This window comes from Dromaius novaehollandiae, chromosome 1 (genome assembly GCF_036370855.1).
Source record: "Dromaius novaehollandiae isolate bDroNov1 chromosome 1, bDroNov1.hap1, whole genome shotgun sequence".
Classification (NCBI taxonomy): domain Eukaryota; kingdom Metazoa; phylum Chordata; class Aves; order Casuariiformes; family Dromaiidae; genus Dromaius; species Dromaius novaehollandiae.
Window position 1 is genome coordinate 64,909,170 of NC_088098.1, and position 19,658 is coordinate 64,928,827.

Here is a 19,658-nt window from a genome sequence, read left to right on the forward strand (position 1 = left end):
CATGCGTGGCTACACACACATACACCTCGCCATCCCTCCGTCACGCTCAAGGGTGTGGGCAGAGGAAGAGGGAGGATATAGGAGATGTGAATAAAGTCACCCTGTTTTCTTCAGACATGGATCCCGCTGTGCCTGAGCAGTAAAACTCCCCTCCCGTGGAGGCTGTGGGTCACACAAGGCCTTTTTGTCCTGGGGCTAGTTCTGGCATTCAGAGCCGCACATCTGTCTGCCAGGTGAGATGGGTCACCAGCTGCAGGTACTGCACATCTGGATGGGGGAGGAAGCGAAGCTTGGTACAAACAAACACAGCAATTTCACCATGGCGGGCACAAGGAATTTGATAAAAAATATACTTCAGCAGTCTGAGCTGCTGAGGCTGGTGATTAATGTCTCCAGTGCTGTTTATGAGGCAAAATGAAAGGCCAGATACTTGCGGTTGTTGGACCGCGCATGTCTCGGCCGCAGCTCGGGAGCCACTGGAGGGGAACCGCATGTTCAGCCAGCGTTCAGCCTCGCGGCGGGAGCGCTGCTGCCACGCGGGCGCGTCCGGAGGGACGTCGGGCTGCGGGGGGGGGAAGAATTTGGGGCGAGTGCTTGGCCGCGGTGGCGACGTGGGGACCGTCTGGCGCAGGGAAAGACAGGGCTGCGGGAGGCCGTTTCGGGGCCGAGACAGCAGCGGTGTAGATGGTGTGACGAGGCCGCGTTAGGAAGGAGGCAGGGCACAACGTGCCAGAGGTACCCGCGTGGGTCCACCATGCGCCTCTCGGCTTGCTGCCCAGGCTTTTGAGTTTTTAGGGGGAAAGCAGGGAGAAGCTGCCTGACTGCGCCTGCCTTGGAGTTTGCTGCTGGGCCGAGAGGGGTGTGTGGGCAGGAGGAGCCTTTGAAGCTTTCCCTCGCCCGCCCGCCCTGCGCCCGCTCTGCCCCTCCGGCCGCCCGCAGCCCCAGCGCGGCCTCCGCAGCCCCCCCGCCGCGGGGCCGCGGGCCGGGGTATTCAGCGGGGCCCTTTTGAAGGCTATTTCGGGCGAGCGGCCGGGCGGGCGGGAGCTCTGCGCTGGCCGCCGCGGAGCCGGCTCCTTTCCGCGCATTACAAAGGCGGCGGCCGCGCGGGGCGCTTTGAACTGCCCGCGCCGCGCACCTGCCGCCCGACCCGGCCCGGCCCGGCCCGGCCCGCAGCAGCGGCACCAAGGGCGTCGACGGCTCCGGGGCCGCAGGGGGCGGCGGCCGCCGACTCGCCCCACGGCCGGGCCGGGCGCAGGGCTCCGCGCCGACCCCGCGACCCCGAGGCTCCCCCCGTGACGTGCCGCGGCGCCCCCACGCACCCCCCCCTCACGCCTCGCCCCCCTGCTCCCCCGCCCCCTCACCTCCCCCACACCTCCGCCCCCCAAGTCCCCCCGCGCCCCCCACACACCTCCCCGGGCGGGCCGGGGAGGGGGCGGCGCGGCTGGCGGCGGAGCCCCGGCAGCGCGGCCCTGCCCCGGGGCCGAGCGAGGCCCCCGCGGAGCCCCCGGACGGGGGAGGGTCCTGCGGGGGGCGGCGGGGGCGGAGTGGGAGGGGGCGCCGCGGCCGGGCTGTGCTCGCCGCGCCGCCGCCGCTCGCAGGCCCCGCTGCAGGGCTGCTCCTCCGCGCTTCTCCGCAGGGCGCCGCGTCCCGGCGGCCGGCTCCGCGGGGGCCGCCCCAGCGCCGCCGCCCGCAGCCCACGATGACGGGGCCGAGGCTGGCGCTCGCCGCCGCGCTTCTCTGCAGCTGCACCTCGCCGGTGGCCGACGCCAACTCCTGGTGGTGAGTGAGCGGCGGGCGGGCGGCGCGGCGCCTTTGTCCGCCGCCGGGGCCGGGGCCGGGGGAGGTTTCCCCGCGAGAGGTGTCCTGCCGCCCCCGTCCCGCACTCGGCGGCTTCGCTTCTTGCTATCTCAGCAGCTCGCTTCTTCCAGGTGTCCGCCCCCACCTCGCCTCCCCCCCGCCCCGTCCCGTTTCAGGGACGTGGGAGGCAGCCCGATCCCCGCTGCTCCCCTCCGAGCACTGCAGGGGTCCTTGCGAGCGCTGGTTGAAATCCCGGCCGGGCTTCTGGAAAGGGGGGAGAACTCGAGGACAGGATGGGTAAAGTTTCCTATCCGCTGCCAAAAGCCCCAGGAGCAGCCTTGTAGCCCCCTTCCCCTAAGCAGTGGCAGATGCCCTGTCTTGCAGGCATCGTTCGTTGGCAGCCCGCACAGAACAGCTCGCTTTCTTCTTTCGCAGAGAAAGCGCTGAGCTTTCCCTCTGCCCCCTCCCCATCCCGGGTGTCCTCAGTGTTTAAACTCAGGTTACAAACGAGCTGTGTTTCTCCCGCTAGAGCCCTGGAAAAGACTCGCATCTGGCAGAGGCGTAGAGGGAGGCAGCTGACACGAGGAGCGCTCCCGGGCTCTGGGAGCGGGACTGGGCTGGGCTGGGCTGGCGGGGAAAGGCGCGGGGCGCTGGGCATAGGGGCCGCCCGGGTCCCTCCCCCAGGCTCCGTTGGATGTTTTTCTCATCGTAGGTCTTTGGCCATGAACCCCATCCAGAGACCTGAGATGTACATCATCGGCGCGCAACCCGTGTGCAGCCAGCTGCCGGGGCTGTCCCCTGGGCAGCGCAAGCTGTGCCAGCTCTACCAGGAGCACATGGTGTTCATCGGGGAGGGGGCCCGCAGCGCCATCAAAGAGTGCCAGTACCAGTTTCGGCAGCGGAGGTGGAACTGCAGCACGGTGGACAACACCTCCGTCTTTGGCCGGGTCATGAAAATAGGTAGGAGCACTCAGCGCCGCTGGCGGGCGTCAGGTGCTGGGCTCACGTCGGGTGTTTCTGTACAGCTTTCTCCCTTTGTTCAAATACACATGGAGGAGTGATGAGCCCCGTTAGTGGTGCTCCTAAAGCGCCCTTAAATGAGCTTTTCCATTCCCTGGCGTGCTGGTGCTGCCCAAGCGCTCCCTGTGTGCTGCCTGTGCCTGACAGGCGCTATGCACCTGAGCCGCAGCAGGAGCTAGCGGGGAGGGGGGGGGATTCCTTTGAGGGGGGGACGGGACATGGGAAGGTCAGGAAGAGGGGCTTTTGTTTCGTGTGCTTGTTTGGAGCTAGGGAGGGAAGAAGCTGGAGCCGGGAACAATGGACTCACATTATCTTCCCCAGCATCTGGAGTGCCCTTGGACAGGGAATGCAGCCCTGAGATACAGGGGAAATACTGACTCCCTGATTTGGGATTTTCCCCCCTCCCCCCTTCTCTCTCTGCTGCTTTCTGTGTAAACCTAAGAGATTTTTATAACTCCTGCCCTGCTGGCCGTAAGAGGCGCATTGACAGGCCATTCCTGCACTTGAATTGAGGTGTGACCTAGCTACATTGTCCCAGTTCCTTTTGAAATGCAGTCATCTGATGGCAAGAAACTGAGAAATCCGGGCTCGGTTTGATGTGTCCGACAGCCAGGACAATAAGGAAAAGGTGTTAAAACAGCAGCTTGCGCGCGCACACACACACACACACACACACACACACACACACACACACGCTGGCGCACACACTTCACCCCTTATGTGAAGAAGTTTTACTACCCACCCACAAAGCTGATCATTTACCACTAAAGAATCCAGAACCCGTGCTATCCCTCCGTGGTGGGATCAGGGAAAACACTTAGTAGAGGATGGAAAAAGACCCCCAGCATTGCTTACAGTGTTTTGGACTCCACTCTCAAAAAACAGCACAGAGAGCAGGACACCAATCTTTATACCTCCTCACTTCTGGCGAGTCAAGTCAATAGGGTGCTGGGATAACCAAGTCCCTCGATCCCTTCCATTCGAAGGCTCAGTGTAAAATTCTTAGGCGTCATCCTGGAAAATTTTAGTAACTTTTCAGCATGTGTTACTCAATCTCTCAGAATCCCTAATTCAGCCCATCATATTCCAATTCCACCCTTTCCATCCATCTCTTCAGCTCATACTCTAAGAAACCCTGTGTTTCTCTAGGGTACTCCCTTGGAAAATTCTGTTTCCTGACATATACTTTCAGCTCCTGACACACATCCAAGGCGTCTGCGCATCCTTGATCTCTTGCTGTCTGATAGCAAGGATGGTGGCCAGATGAGGCTACATACAGTCCCAGATTGTTAAAACTTGTGCTTCAGGGTATGAAAACTGCATGTTCAGCCACCAAAAGGAAAGGGACAGAGACTGGAGCTGTGTCATAATGACAGCAAATACCCCTCCATCTCTCCCATTTGGCGTCCCTCCCTCCAGCATAGCCTCAGCATTCCAAAGAATGGGGTAAATTTAAGATCTCCAGAGATCCTAGTGACTCAACAAGGACATAAGAAAAGATGATTCTCCCCTTCTGGGGCAAACCTCACCCTTGGCTAGTCTGGTGGAAGAGTCCAGGCATGGAGAAGAAGTAAGGGTGAATTGAAGAGAAAGCAGAGATCAGAGCTGAAGGAGGAAAAAAAGACAGAAAGGATCAGTTGGAGTATGGGAAGAAGGGACTAGAGTGGATAAAGGAAGAGGGAAGATTCCTCCTTTTTAAAAATACTTTGATCCTATTAACTTCAATTGAGAGTGGATTTGGATTTTGATGAGGAAAGGTGGTGTGGGTATGTGATGGTTACGTCCAGTAGTCCTGTTGCTGTTGTTCTGGGGAGCTGGTGGTGTTTGTTTGTTGGGAATGCTGATGTGTCTCTAGTAGGAATCTGCTGATGTCTGTGAAGTGATTGCCTGCGGTTTCCCACTATTTAAAAAGCTACTCTAACAACAAGTTTAGAGCCTGGCTCCATTAGATCCTCTGCTTTGGTCAGTTAGAGCGTGTTCAGAGGGTGATGTTTTTCCTCTAGTGCAAGACAGTAGAGAAGACAAATCAGAAAAATGTTGCCAAAAGTAGCCTGGAGCATTACGAGTTTTATGATGATTCATCGCTGTTGTCTGTTTAAGTCAGTGATAAGTTGCTGCAAAGGATGACACTGCCTCTTTTCTCCTAGTTGTACCTTCAGTTTTTTTTTTTCTTACTTTGTAATGGGGCATTGCTCATTATTTCAGCAAATCTATTTTCCATGCTGGAGAAGAAAAGAAACCATTTCAACCTCTTAGGTCATGTCAACTATAAAGTCATTCTTCCCTGGGTTCATAGTGTGTGCCTGTCTCCTGTTTTCAACCTCTAAGCCCCAATTCTGGATGACAGCCCTTTTTCTCTGTGTTGTTCCAGTGGCACAAAAAAGGTCTGGAGACCAGAGTATCTGCAAGAGTGCAGAGGCATGCCAGAGTGTTGTGGAGAGGGGGGAAAAAGAGATAAGAAGGACCCAGAAGGTGTATAGTGTGCCAATAATTCTAGGCTGCCCACCCGCAAATGCGGGCATGGCATATATTATGATATCATACATGATTTCTTGAGCTGCTCTAGATTATGAGAGGGGAGAAAAACCTAATCCAGCCAAGTCCAAAACCTGGGAGATCCTTGGGAGGGTCTTCACTGGGAAACCTGGAAGATTCTTTTCCTTTCACCTTCACAGAACAGCTGCTTGGCGGTCGGTCTGTGTTTAATCATTGCACCTTCATTTTGTGCATTTTATAGAGGTGAGGCAGTCCAATAACACAAAGATATTGTAGAGGCATCTGTAGCACTGAAGTCAGCTGCTTTTTAACATTTGTTTTTCCTAGTGTTTGTGTTATCATGAGAATGGCTTTTAGCTTTGGAATGTAGTCTCTGGCTCATTCAAAAACAATGTCTAATTGGTGACGTAAATAAAATGTATTCTTCTGAAGTTGCTTCTTGTCCTATCGATACAGATTACAGACTGTATCTCTGTGTTTATATAGATTGTATACTGATATATATACATTAATTAGTCCTACATATATGAAGGAGAGGACAGAACACCCAATAAGGTAGTGTTAGAATTTCCTTAGGAGAGGAGGGAATATATAGCCTATTCTGTAATCTCTTTCAGTGGAATCTCAAATGCAAGACTGGGTTTTCCAGGTTAGTCCAGTCATTTCTAGAGCCAAAGATCTTATCTTTTTTGCCTTTTCAAATGCAAAAAGGAGAAAAGGAGTCATAAAAGAAAAAAGAAATACTTTTCCTCACTTTTCAAGATCAGCAAGCTTTAGGAAAATGCTTTAAAAAAAAATCTTTTGAAATAAAGATGTTTTCATCAAAAAAGTTAGAACAACAAATTTTTATCATCTTTACCTCAATCTCCCCAGTGAGGTCGGTTCTGCTTCCATTTCTAGTTCAAGAAAAGCAAGCTGCTGGGTTTGATACCTCATCTGAGTACGGCACGGGAGGATGCTCAAGCTGGCATCCTTGCAGGTGGCCCCTGAAAGCCCCTGCAGCCCCTGGCTCAGTCCCTGGTCCATGGCCTGTGCCTGGGGAGTGGGGAGCCAGGCAGGCACAGGAGGGCAGCATTGCTCCACGGAGAGCCCTGCTCCCAGCCCTGCCAGGCTCCCACACCAGCCTGTGGACCACAGCCCCCAGGCATCACCCCCAGCCTGCCCAGGGCACAGCAGCCTCCGCTCACAAACACCCAACCTGCCCAGGAGAGCTTACCGAAGGCGTGACCTTCTCTGTAACCTTTGTTCATGTTTGCACATATTTAGGGAATAACACTGACCTGTCAGTTGAGGCGATACCATAGCAGTGCGGAACTGGAGCGAATTTTGAGAAAAGCAGATGAGGTAAAACCCTAATACTCTTTCCTGGCTGGAAGGTGTGGTAGGAGAGCAGAGACAACACAGTGAAGAGACCAAATGAAAACTAGGATGTTTAAGTTCATAGTTGCCAACTACAGATTTGCTTTGTATTAGCACAGGATTTCACACCCATACCTGAACCCACCTTCCAAACCAAGCCATAGTGTTCCAAGACTACATATACTGAAGACCATGGTTTGTTCTCCTTTGTGCGCAGCAAGGAACAAAACCACCACTGCTTGTGTCAGCCTCTCCTGCTGCCATCTTCAGCAGCTTGAACCCCTTAAATCCCCCAGGTGCACTGAGCTGTGATGCTGCTACAATCTCAGACACGGAGATGGTTAAAACGTGGATAGTAAAAGCACAGATCCAGTCTATAGTTTCAGTACAGGAATCTCAACCACACTTTAAGGATCCTAAGCACCTGGATTCATGCACTCTCTGTTGAACAAACTGCCACATTAGGAGGTCCTCTTGTTGTATGTGTTTTGAACGCTCTGCATACAGGCACAGTAGCGGTAGGGGTAAGCTGCATGTTAGCCCATTACCTTAAAAGTATGCATAACATGCAAAACAAGCAAGATGAGTAAAAGTTCAATGTTGCTCACTGCAAAATGACTGCAACTCCCTTAGCAGCCGGTTTCAGCTGAATTACCTTGACTAGGAGTCACTCTCTTTACCTCTCCTTCCAGGGATGTTTTGGAGGCTGTAATCCTTCCCTTAGGATCTGCTATTAAGGCCCTCCTTTCTACAGTATGCATCCCTTGTAGCAGTTTGATTGGCCTTGTGATCTACTCCAGAGCAGCAGCTGTTTTGGCAGAAACCCTTAGTGTACAACCCTCATTTAGGAAAAAAAACAAATCACAGGTTGTTCTGCAAGGTGGGTGGGTAACCACTTGCCTTTGTCTTGGGTCAAGTACCGCTAAGCTGGTGATAAGCTGCTATTAATTGCAGATTGTCAGCTCCTGCAAATTGGAACAAGAGCATACCTAAAGCATCAGCTCAGTCCTGCTGAGGGAGCTGGCACTGAGAGCCTCATGCATTGGTAGCAAACTGTTCTTGGAGGATCTGCCCTCTGAGGTCAGTCTTATTTGGCTGAGAGCATTAGACAGTCATCTCTTGCCGGGGTTTGGTGCAAGTAGCTTTTCACAATCATACTGCTTATTCCAGCAAAGCTTTGGCAGTTGTTCTCTTTATCATCTGAAAGTTTGATGACACACAATGACCCAGAAGGTGTTGGTTCAGTTATTTATTACACTATGTGGTGTCAGCGCAGGTGTGGATTGCCTCACTGCCCCCTTCTTTCCCCCTGGACCCACAGCACCGGGTTGTGCAGCACACTTGGCCTTATGTGGTGTTCTGGCTGCAGAGGTGCCCTGGTCAAATTGGGGCTGAATCAATGCCAGGAATATGTAGCTGGAGACTGATCCAGCTGCTTGGCTTGTATTCTAAACTGTATAGGGAATACACTCCAAGTAGGGCAGTCTCTAGTAGAAGTGCAAATGGAAAGTCTTTTCATTTATTATTCTCTACATGGGAAAGTTTTACTCGTTCCAGCACTGCAGTTCTGTAGGTGTTGGGAGAGCCTCTGTCTTGATGTTTTAGTGTAAGAATGGTTTCCTTTAGTTTATCTTGAACTGATTACCAGCAGACCTTAATTAAACCAAAATAAGGTAGATCTGAACTGAGGTGTCCATAAGAAGTGTTTGTTCCAATTAAACTAAAACAGTTCTAGAATGATAGTTGGTTAAACTGGATTGCTTCTCTTGCACAGACCTGACTTCATGCGTTGCTCTCAATGATTATTGGCAGATTCAGTGGACAAGGCAGCATGATGCAGCTTGAGCAATTGCTCCAGGTTAGAATCACAGCACACTGAAAGGTTGATCTGAGGCAGAAATGGGATCGAGGCTGAGCAGTCCTTGCCCATGATGTCGCTATTTCTTTGGGCTAACGGTTGGAGTTTCCAGGATTCTTAAATGGCAAAGATGAGTGTAATAATAATCCTTGAAGAGGAGCACCTACAAATTCATAAAGAACATGCTATTCACAAGAATATTCCTCCAGGCCATAGCAGGAATCTTAGCCCCTTCCTTGGTATGACAGAGAATATTTGGGTTTGATCCTGGGTGCACAGAAACTGCCAGGACTGAACAGTCAGTTGACTGAAGCCATTAATATGAAATGGAAAGAAAAAGGGAATGTAAGCCTGTATTATGACAGTTCCCACTCCCCTTTGCCAGAATAGCGTGTTTCCCTTAAACTTGATTGTCCATGTCTTTGTTCCAGTTAATTATGTGAGCCTACTCACATCACGTCATTTCCTACTGCTTGGGGTCAGTATGGTCCCTCCTTCATGTCTGTTGTGTTCGTTAAGAGATCTGTCTTTTGTTAATTTGCTTCTCATGTCTCTCTCACAGGTAGCCGAGAGACTGCTTTCACCTACGCTGTCAGTGCTGCCGGGGTGGTGAATGCGATCAGCCGGGCTTGCCGGGAAGGAGAGCTCTCCAGCTGTGGCTGCAGCCGGACAGCCCGGCCCAAGGACTTGCCTCGAGACTGGCTGTGGGGAGGCTGTGGGGATAATGTGGAGTATGGATATCGTTTTGCCAAGGAGTTTGTGGATGCCAAGGAGAGGGAGAAAAACTACGTGAGAGGTTCAGAGGAGCAGGCTCGCATGCTGATGAACTTGCAGAACAACGAGGCTGGTCGCAGGGTAAGATGAATGCTGACCCTTTCCTGTTTCTCAGAGGCAGAGTTTGAGTTCAGGATGTAGTTGGATAACACATTGCCTGGAGATTTGATGAGGGATAGCCCAACAGTGCTGAGTAACTCCCTTGAAAGGGTGTATGGTCACATTGTTTCCATTTCTCTGATTGTAGACAGTATTACATTCCAGTCTGGCAATGAAAGACAGCCATTAAGCTAAAGCCAGAGAGCTTTCGGGTCTATTGAAATACTGGATGGCACACAGGCATGCAGACATGTAAGCCCTTACCAAATCAACCTGGTGTGGTCATGGCCCACTTTCAAGGTTTATGTCTCAGGAACTTCTTCCCAGAGTCGCTAAAGTGACATGGTGGTGGTGAACAGCACAGTCTTTTGGCTCATGGAGTTTTATTCTACTGGCGTTGTTCAGATTCTTGGGAATGTAAGGCCTAAAACAAACACTGAACCAGACTGCCTGGCTATCGTTGAAATTTACACCCGGCTCAGCTACCCTGGTTTTGGGCCAAATAATTTGCATTTAGGCAACAGACATTTTCTGAAAAGATACCGAGTTTTGATCTGCAGAAACCTAGAGATGGGGAATCCATCACTTCCCTTTGTAGTACGCTACCATCATTAATCACCCTCACTGCTGTAACATTGGGCCTCATTTATCATTTGAATTTATCTGGCATCGGCTTCCAAGTGGTTCTTTTTCTGACTTTTACAGCTAGATTGAAAAGCCCCATAGTAATCAGAATTTCCTATCCATGGAAGTATTTATATACTGCAATTTTTTCACCACTCTTTTTTTGACAGCTAGATTGAGAACTTAAGTCTCTCTTGCTCTCAGACATTTTCTTCAGCCATCAAATCATATTTGTGTCACTTTAGTGTACCCTTCCCAGTTTTCCCATATCCTTTAAGAAAATGGATACTAGAATTACATGCAGGGTTCTGGTACTGATCTCTCTGATGCCATAGACATAGGTGAAGTTGCCTCCTTCTTATACCTTCAGTGTATACACACCTGCTTTTCACTCAATTCCTCTGTCTTTGACTAATAGCCTGGAAGGTATATCATCATCCTTATGTGGTATGACTGCTTAATCCCGCTTCTTTCCAAATGTAGAACAGAAAAACTTTACTGAACATTTTTGCTTTCTCTACAAGGTGTTTAAGAATTTTATCACTGCTGCCTAGTAGTGAGCATTTCTAAGGTTTATTTTATTTCTAATGCTACAAAAAATCCTATTAAATATTCTTAGCCTTGCTCTTTAGTACATTCTTCACTAATATCCTTAGTTTTCCTTATCAATTTCCTGCTCTTTCTAACTTCTAATTGTTACTGAATTATCTTTCCCTTTCCCAGGCATGTGTTGCTTTTCTACATATAATTTCAGCTTCGTTTTGCCACCAAAGAAGACTTACTCTGTTTTTTTGATTGTGAAATTGGTATATGTCAGGTTGAAGCATTGCAAATGCTCCATACTTTTTTTGCAAAACCGAATCAGGATAAATTTGCAGTTGGTGGAAAATAGTGGGCTTGAGAGCTCTGGAACTCAGTGGTTTGTGCGTTTTTTTTTTTTTTTTTTTTTTTTTTTTTTTTTTTAATCTTGGGACAGCAAAGAGACTGGAGTTATAACTGCCCTTGCTTAGAACGGGCTTCAATTCCTCCATGGAAGAACAGTGTAAAAGTGAAGTTCTTCTCTGCAGTACTTACACTGAACATCCTATATGCCTGGAGTCATGAACTTGGATTACTACAAATGAATATTCTGCCTAAACCAGGGAGTGCTGGCTCTTAAAAGCCATTCCTGTTGTCTTGAAAGAAACAGACAAAGCAAATGGCCAGTAGGTTGAGGGGCTGGCTCGACAGTAATAACATCTGTATTAGAAGATAAGTAAGAAGACACTTGTTCCACAGCCTGGGCAAAACACCCACGTCTTGTTATACCTGTCTTGTTACAGAGGCAAGAATCTAACTGAGCTGTGACTTCAAACGATGATACAATTTTAGACAGAAGAAAGTTTTGTCCTGTTCAGGGACACAGCTTAAAACAGTTATGTCCCACCTTTACGACAATGTAGAAACTTGTTTAAACTGTGTGTGGGCTGCTATAGTGCACAGGCTTCCTTGGCCTCTGTAGACAAGACTCTCAAGGCTAAGTGATTTCTCTGTCTCCAGTTAGTGTAAGACCTGGACAAAAGTTTTCCAAAGAGACTAACAAAAGGCAATGGTATTTTAAGCTTGTTATGGTAAATAGTTAGGGCTCTGTAAATAAGTGGCCATAGAAAATAATCTTTGATTAAATGAACACAAGTCATTTTAGATTAAATGAAATGGAAGTATAAACAGCTGTGTAATTAAACTTGTGGTGTTCAAAGAACAAATTCTGATAAACTAAGGGAGCTGGTTAGTAAACTCAGCTGAGGAGCTCAATGTGGAGGAGGTCTGGAACTTTTTCAAGTCAAAGATGCTAAAGCCATTATGATTCTGCATGCCAAGCAAGAGGAAAAAGCTCGTAGGAAGAATCTCCAGACCTCACTGAATGAATAACTACCACAAAGAAGCTGTTAGGAATAGCCTGAGAGCCTACGAAGAATGTAAAAAAGACCTGATAGCAAATAAAGAAAAGCTCTGTCTTAGAGGTCAAGAAGTGTAAAGATGAAGTGAGAACAGTAAAAGATTGAGCCGAGTCAGACCCTGCAAAGGGTAATAAAATAGTGAAATGTTCTTATAGTAAGCAAATAAGAAGAGATCAGGAGAAGGGAGACTGCTATTGACTGAGGATGGGGCTGAGTCTAAAGACAGCAGTTTTGGTCCCCAAGGTGAGTACTTTACCTCAAGTTTCAAGTAAGAATGAGGGCATTGCTCATGGGGATGGATACTGTATGTCTGCTTCACTGGAGATGTCTTTTTCTGACCTCAGGATGCCTGTCTGGTGGAATACGTGTTCATAGACTGAATTTTTATGTCCCCCTGGGACTGTGCTTTTCAGGGAAAGCCAGGCAGGGCACCCAAGGGGCAGGAAAGGCCTAGTACAGTCGGCAGTGGCTGATGATGCTGGCAGCCTGTGGGAGCGAGGAAGGCACAATGAGGCAGCTCTCATGTTGGACAGGTAGAGGAAAGGGAGCTGAGCAGCAGGCACTGAAGTTCACAACTGGCTGGAAGATCTGGAAGGGGTGGGATGGAGCAGGAGGCTGCTAAAGGAGAGAAGTTTCGGACTGAATGATTCAGAGTGGAGGAGACTGGAGTCAAGTCACAGCAAAGGGCTGGAAGAATGGAGGGCTCTGGAGTAAATGAGATTGGGGTTTTAGGGTGGATTGAGTGGATGAGGATTTGGGGGTAGTGAGGAATGGAGGTGCTGGGCTCAAGAAAGGAGATGACTGTGAATGGATCTGGAGCATAGGCCTGAGGTAGCTCAGAGACGGCATTGCTATGGGCTCCAGGGCTGTCTGGTCAGGATGGTGTTTGGCCAGTACAGGACAGCCTTTCCTCTTGGCTGTTAGAAATATAAGAGCAAAGGCTGAATGATACGGAGAGAGAAAGGCAGCACATTTCCAGAAATGGAAATTACCACCACTAAGGTGGAAGCAAAACACAGTAAAGGTTAAAGTCTTCAAATCACAGGGAGTGCCCACTTTTTCTCCCAACACTCTGAAAGAGCTGGCACCTGACACTACAGGCAGTGTGACCCTGGCAGTGTTTACAGGCAGACTAGAGGGAAAGGATAACTCAGAGGAAATGGCAAAATGGGGAGTAATTAAACATGTATTTCTCAAAGGACGATCACACAAAGCTAACTCATGAGTTTTCTTTTAAGACATTATTGATTTCCTAAAAGGCAAAATAGATTTGATAGGTCTCATTTATCTAAACTTGTGTAAGACATTTCTTGTATTTTCCACATGAGAAACAGTTAAATTGGGAAAGATAAGGAAAAGTACAGCAATTATGAGACAGATAAGAAACTTGTTCATGGGAAGGTGCCACTAAGTTGTGTGAAAGGGTGTGTTTTGATCTAAAAAGTGCTTAATTAGCAGAGTTCTTTAAGGACTGGCCTCAAGGCCAATGCTTAATATTTTTGTTTATGGGCCTTGGCACAAATATTAGGAATGCGCTGATGAAATTTGCTGATGATGCAAAGTTGGCAGGTATCATGAATACAGAGGAGAATCTGGATCTTGTCCATCGGCTAATTTTGACTGCAGTAGTAAAGAAAAGGGTTACATTTATAAAACAACATTAAGACCATCATTTGAGGTCTTGTATGAAAAACACTTCTAGTCATTAGGAAACCAGTAGAAAACAAACTGAATGCACCAGCCAGCTGCAGATAATCGCAGATGTAATGCGGCTGTGAAAGTGGCAAATATCCTGGGATGCATTAAGGAAAGTATTTTCATAAGACATGGGAAATATTAATGCCATTGTATTAAGCTCTAAAATATTGTCTACTGTCATATTCCCATGCAGAATGAGCTCAGACTAGAAAAGGGTTTTTACATTTGACCCAAGGAGTAGGAATCTTTTCCTAGGAAAGCAGGCTAGAATAGCTTGCCATGTTTGGCCTAGCAAAGTGAAAGTTGAGAGAGGGTATGACTGATGTCTATGTTAGTGGGATAAATAGCAGGGAAGGAAAAGTACTTTTTAAGCAAAAGGCCAATTTGGCGCAATAGCAAATGGCTAAACTGAGTGAATGCATTTAGGCTGGAAATTAGAAAAAAGATACTTTATCATTGGAACAGTGATCAGAATAATGGTGGCTAAAAACCTAAGTGCTTTTAAAAGGCCACTCAATTTTTTTAAGGAAAATATTATTTGAAGTGGTGCCCACAATAGCAAGAGATCGTACTTAATAATCCTGGAGGTCCCATCTAGTCCTGCATTCCTAAATGTTAAGTTTTCACTTCTGAGATTCTGTTTTTGGAAGTTGGAAGATACCTGTGTAACTCCATATTCCTGAAAATTGGTGCTGAAAGAAAAAAGAAAAGCATGAAAGTACTAGAGACACATCAGTCAGCATTACTAAGTGACCACCAAGTGCCAGCCCACACAGCCTGGCCCCCATTTCCCAGCCAGTGGTGATGTCTTCTGATTTCTAGGCGGATTTTTGCCATGTCCCCCTACTCAGTTTCCTCTAGGTGAGAGAGCCCTCCTTGAAGCCTGAGGAGCTGTGATGGCAGGAGGGGAATTTGTCCATGTTCTCTGTGGTTGGCACAAGGAGGTGAGAGGGACATGAAGAGAGCAAAGCTCTTTTTATCTTTTAGGGAGTCCTGACCCCATCACCTCTTCTCTCCACTTCGGAGTCCTCGTGGCAGTGACTCCTGGCTTTATTGCCCTTGTTTGTTTGTCTTTGGCTGTTATCTCAATATGTCCTTTCCTTCCATCTGTCTTTTTTTCCAATTGGTCTCCATCACCATCTCTTATTTCCCCCCTCGTTCCTTATCTGTCGCCCTGTCTGGCAGACTGTGGCAGTCAGTCCTTCCACACTATTTACCCAGTCAGCATATGGCAGGCCTCAGTCGTCAGTCACTCAATCCAGTGCCAGAAGAGCCTGGAAGGGGGTTTAGCTAATTGACCACACAGGAATTCACCATTAATTCTCTTCCCGTTCCCATTCTTGTGAGAAGAGTTGGAAGAGAACTTGGGCTTATGGGAAAGGGCATTAAGCCTTTCCATTAGAGGTATTTTCAACCTGTTTAAGTGGCATGGCCATCGAGCAGACCCTGCCTTTAGAACTACATGTGGGGTCTGTCATTCTTTACCTTGACCCCAGCTCAGTCAGAAAGGAATTCTCCAATTTCTTCTACTTTCTCCCCATCCAAGCAGTTCAGGGAGAGAGTGGGAGAGCCGTTTTGAGACCGAAGCTACCGTTACACCCACAGTACATGGATAGTGGGAGCTGGGGGCGGCTGTGTGGCCAAGTGGTGCCATGCTTACCTGCGATAACTGGTAGCATTCACATTCCACAGCATAGCTATTACCCACATGGGCCAGATGTTTTGAGCATCAGTTGCTTTAAGCCAAGTCAGAGTAAACTCAGTCCCATGACATTAGCTGAGAGGGATCGAGTTGCAGTGTTTTTCTAAAGGAACAAAGCCTGGGATTAGGAAGAATCATAATACTTTATAAAAACATATGCAAGGGCAAGGAAGGCATGAGTGGCCTGGGATTTGACAGAACCATAACCAAAAAGTGCTAACACAAGCTTGTAACAAGCAGACTGGCAAGGCAGTGAGGATATAGTAAGTGTCTGGGGCTCAGTTAAATTCAGCTGTAGTTCTGTCTGGTTACAGTACAGCAGGAATTGTAAGTAACAGTGTGGTTGGTCCTCTGCAGTTACAGTTCAGTCCAAGACAAGTGCTTAACTCCCAGCCTGTAGCTGTTAGGTTACACTGTGAGGGATTGCCTCGGTTAATTGAACTCAGAGGAACAGAACTAAAGCTTCTCTGTTTTAAGGACTCAGTCCATTGACTTTCTTGGGAGCTGGGTTGGCCTCCATGTGATTTAGCAGTTAAGCCATATTGCCGCACTAGCTGTCAAAAGCACAGGATGTTAGCCATACCAGGAACCATTTTTGTTTTAGGAAGACTCTGACCTCTCTCTGCTGGTTTAGAATGTAGTTGTATGCAGACTGTTTTGGTTTTGGTATGCGAAATTGCCTTAATCACCTACCCATTGGCAAGCAAATGCAGAGAGTTGGGAAGCTTTATTCTGTGTCAATGAGTGAGGCAGAGAAGTAACCTCAGTGTTTGGCTGCTTTCTTCAGCATAAAACCTGGCTAGAAGACATATTTCACCATCTCCCTCAGAATATTCCATTTTTTCTCCCATTCCATGATCTCCCACACCAGATACAGCTGGTGGTAATTTTGCAGCTTAAGCCAAATAGCTATATTTGGCATGTGGGATCTGGCAGAGGCAGTGCCCTGCAAATGTGCAAGATGCAGGATGGTTGTGGGAGAACAGCTGTGAGCCTCATACTTAATGCATAAGAGTTCTGGAAGTAAAATACTATAACACCTAGTAGCTCTGATTTAATGTGGATGCCAGCTCTTCACTTTGTAAACTTTATTAAGTTCCTGTTAGTGCTGACAGGATCTCACATAGTCTGCAGTTTTGTACCTATATTTGAAAGTAATGGAAAGAACAAACCCAACCTGCATTTCAGTTTATTTTCATGGGTTTTGAGCTTTGTTATTCTACAGTATTTTTTAATCTCCCTCTCCTCCCTTTAATCTCTCTCTCCTCCCAGCTGGGGGGGAGTAGGAGAGAAATCACCCTTTTTCTATATATCACATACTTGCTCTATTGAGGGTTTAAAACTCACTGGCCTAAATTTTCAGTATTATTTGTTAATTTTGGTTTCCAAACTTGCAGCAGGCAGTGCCACGTTTTCAGATGTTCGATCCATCTCTAGCTCCCATGAACTTCTGAAAATTTAGTTTAAAGTATCTCAGAAAAGACAGCACTGAAAAATTGCATTTGCTTTTAAAATGTAGGCCTTTTCCACAGCAATAGTAATTTTAGAGTAGTGAAATATCTGGACACAAGATGGCGCAAATTTGCAGTGTGGGCTTGCAATCTGCTCTTCAAGTACTGAGACTGGTAACACATTGAAAAGATGTGAACTGTTCTGTTTCAGTGTAAAGGTGCTAATCTTTCACACTGCTACTACCATCTCTGCTTGTTCTTCTTTGGAAAACAACAACTCCTCAGGAAACTGTAGGTGAACCAGATCCTCAACAGACAGTGGGAAAGGGCGTGGATCCATGGATTTATTTCAAAAGGATACAGATGTATTCTTATAACTATAGCATCATTTCCTGTTTTAACTGATGGCAAAAGAACAGGTTCCCAGGTGTTCTCTTTTACGAACTTCGAAAGGAAAGAGGTGTAATATGTGGTAGTCCATGAGACTAGGAGCATTTCCAGAAATATGTCACAAGGATAGGACTCTTCCTCCTCATTCTTTCATGTTCTTGACCCTGCCATCAGGTCAGAGACCTGCCAAAGGAAGAGAGGGAGGAGTGGGGAAGGCATGTTTAGAGGGAATATGACCAGAACTAGAAATATTTAGGAAACAAGAAAGCCGCAGTTGCAACAGGCGGAAGAGGAGACTTTTGCGTCTTTTGAAGGGAGAAACAACAGAAATTGAGGGATAATCAAAGCAGTTATGAAAATGTGAAGAATTGATTGTAATTAGGCCGGCTGCCAGTTGCAGCAAGAATAACAACAACTTTGCCTGATTCCACTCCTTTTCCTGCAGGCCGTGTACAAACTGGCGGATGTGGCCTGTAAGTGTCATGGCGTGTCAGGCTCCTGCAGCCTCAAAACCTGCTGGTTGCAACTGGCTGACTTCCGCAAGGTGGGTGATCTGCTGAAGGAGAAGTATGACAGCGCAGCTGCCATGAGGATCAGCCGCAAGGGCAAGCTGGAGCTGGTGAACAACCGTTTCAACATGCCTACGCAGGAGGACCTGGTCTACGTTGACCCTAGCCCGGACTATTGCCTGCGCAACGAGACCACTGGCTCGCTGGGCACCCAGGGCCGCCTGTGCAACAAGACCTCAGAGGGCATGGATGGGTGTGAGCTGATGTGTTGCGGCCGGGGTTATGACCAGTTCAAGAGCGTCCAAGTGGAGCGCTGCCACTGCAAGTTCCATTGGTGCTGTTACGTCAAGTGTAAAAAGTGCACAGAGATCGTTGACCAGTACGTCTGTAAATGAAAAGAGCCACCAAAGCAACAAATCTATATTATATAAATCTATATAAATATATTTTATATTTGTATAAATAAACAGATGATGATAATAATTAAAGAAGCTTATTTAAGAGACATTTTGGTTTTGAAATTTCCCCCATCAGACTGGCTAGTTTGCCATTCCTTTGGTTCTGCTGGGGAATTTGTCTTTGTGTGCATCTCCCCTTGGATGTTTCAGTCAGGGAGAAGGGGCTTAGGGGGCTGCTGACAAAAAGAACACCCCCTGCACACAGGCACGCACATGCACACACCATCTCACTACAGAAACAAGGTCAGCAAGGAGGAGGAGAAGGGTGGGTTCTTTCTGCTATCTTGTCATTAAATGTCTGCATTTTGCATAGTATTGGACATCTGAAATTATAGCCAGACATGGGAGAGGCCTAGTTATTTGCATTTCAAACCCCACCATGCCACTAAACCCACTGGGGGATTTGGAAGCAATTCTTGGTCCCTCTTAAGGGCTTTGTCACAGTAGAGGGAAAGTTGCCAAGTCTCACGGACACGAATATGGCTTAAAATTCAGAGTGCTGTAAACCATGCCTGGAGACTGGACAGAGCAGAATGTGGTGGTGGAAGGCTTGCAGCTGACGATGAGGAGGGAAGGCGTGACCCATGGCTGAGAAGTGCACAGCCTGGGAGTCCCTGGGAAGCCAGCATCTAGCTCTTCTGTACCACCCGGAAAGAGGGGAATCTGTCAGAGCGCAGTCTACGTGGATATGTACAAGCAGGAGATTTTTTTTCAACCCCATACTGAAACTTAACTTGTCATGGTAGAGGAGAAGCTGCCTGTGCCCAGAGAAGTTTGCGAAAGAAATATACTTCATATTTTTGTCAGTAGACAGAAGCTTTGCACACATACACATGCACATGACTGCATAAGTACTCCTCATACTGCTGCCATTTTTCCTCTTTGAAGTGGATGCAGGTGGTCACTTTGTTCAGCGCTATTAAATCCTTCTCAACGCCATCCCAGATGTACAGTTTCTCTTTAACATTAAACACCCCTCACTGAGGTTTCTTTCCCTCTCTTGCTTGTGTATATGTGTGTTTTTATTCTTTTTGGGGGGTCTTTTATTTTGCAGCTTGGTATTTCAGAGCCCAGGGGCCATGCTGTTCCCTGACGTAAACTAACCACAGATAAATTTGTTCCCAGAATACGGACAAATGTTCACTAATGGAAGTCTTTTCTGTGTTTTTCATTGGTAATAAAAGAGTATAATAAAATTGTAGTAGGGCAGAAGCTGTTACGAAAGTCTGCTAATCAGTCTTACCACTTTGGAATTTTAGTAGAATCCAATTCATAAAACAGGGAACAAATGCTGTTTCTAGCACACGACATTTCCTCTGCCTCTTAGCATCTGCAGAGTTCATTTGCAGTCAGAGAACAATCAAGAGAAGCCAGTCCCAAAATATAAGGGTTTGCTAATATACACCCTCTTTCTCACTGACATTCCTAGGTTTTTTTACTATAAATTTTAAAATGTGCAAAATATGCCAATAAGCAAAGAGCT

At 47.6% G+C, this 19,658-nt stretch overlaps 1 protein-coding gene across 1 annotated transcript in view; it reads left to right on the forward strand.

Annotated features, from left to right (window-relative positions):
- The window catches only part of WNT5B (Wnt family member 5B), a 72,551-nt gene extending 53,376 nt beyond the window's left edge, over positions 1-19,175 (forward strand). The window contains exons 2-5 of the mRNA XM_064515053.1: positions 1,637-1,779; positions 2,510-2,757; positions 9,093-9,385; positions 17,654-19,175. Coding sequence (XP_064371123.1) covers positions 1,637-1,779; positions 2,510-2,757; positions 9,093-9,385; positions 17,654-18,112 — 1,143 coding nt within the window. The 3' untranslated portion in view covers positions 18,113-19,175. The remainder of the gene's footprint in view (positions 1-1,636; positions 1,780-2,509; positions 2,758-9,092; positions 9,386-17,653) is intronic.
- Positions 19,176-19,658: the final 483 nt, after the last annotated feature.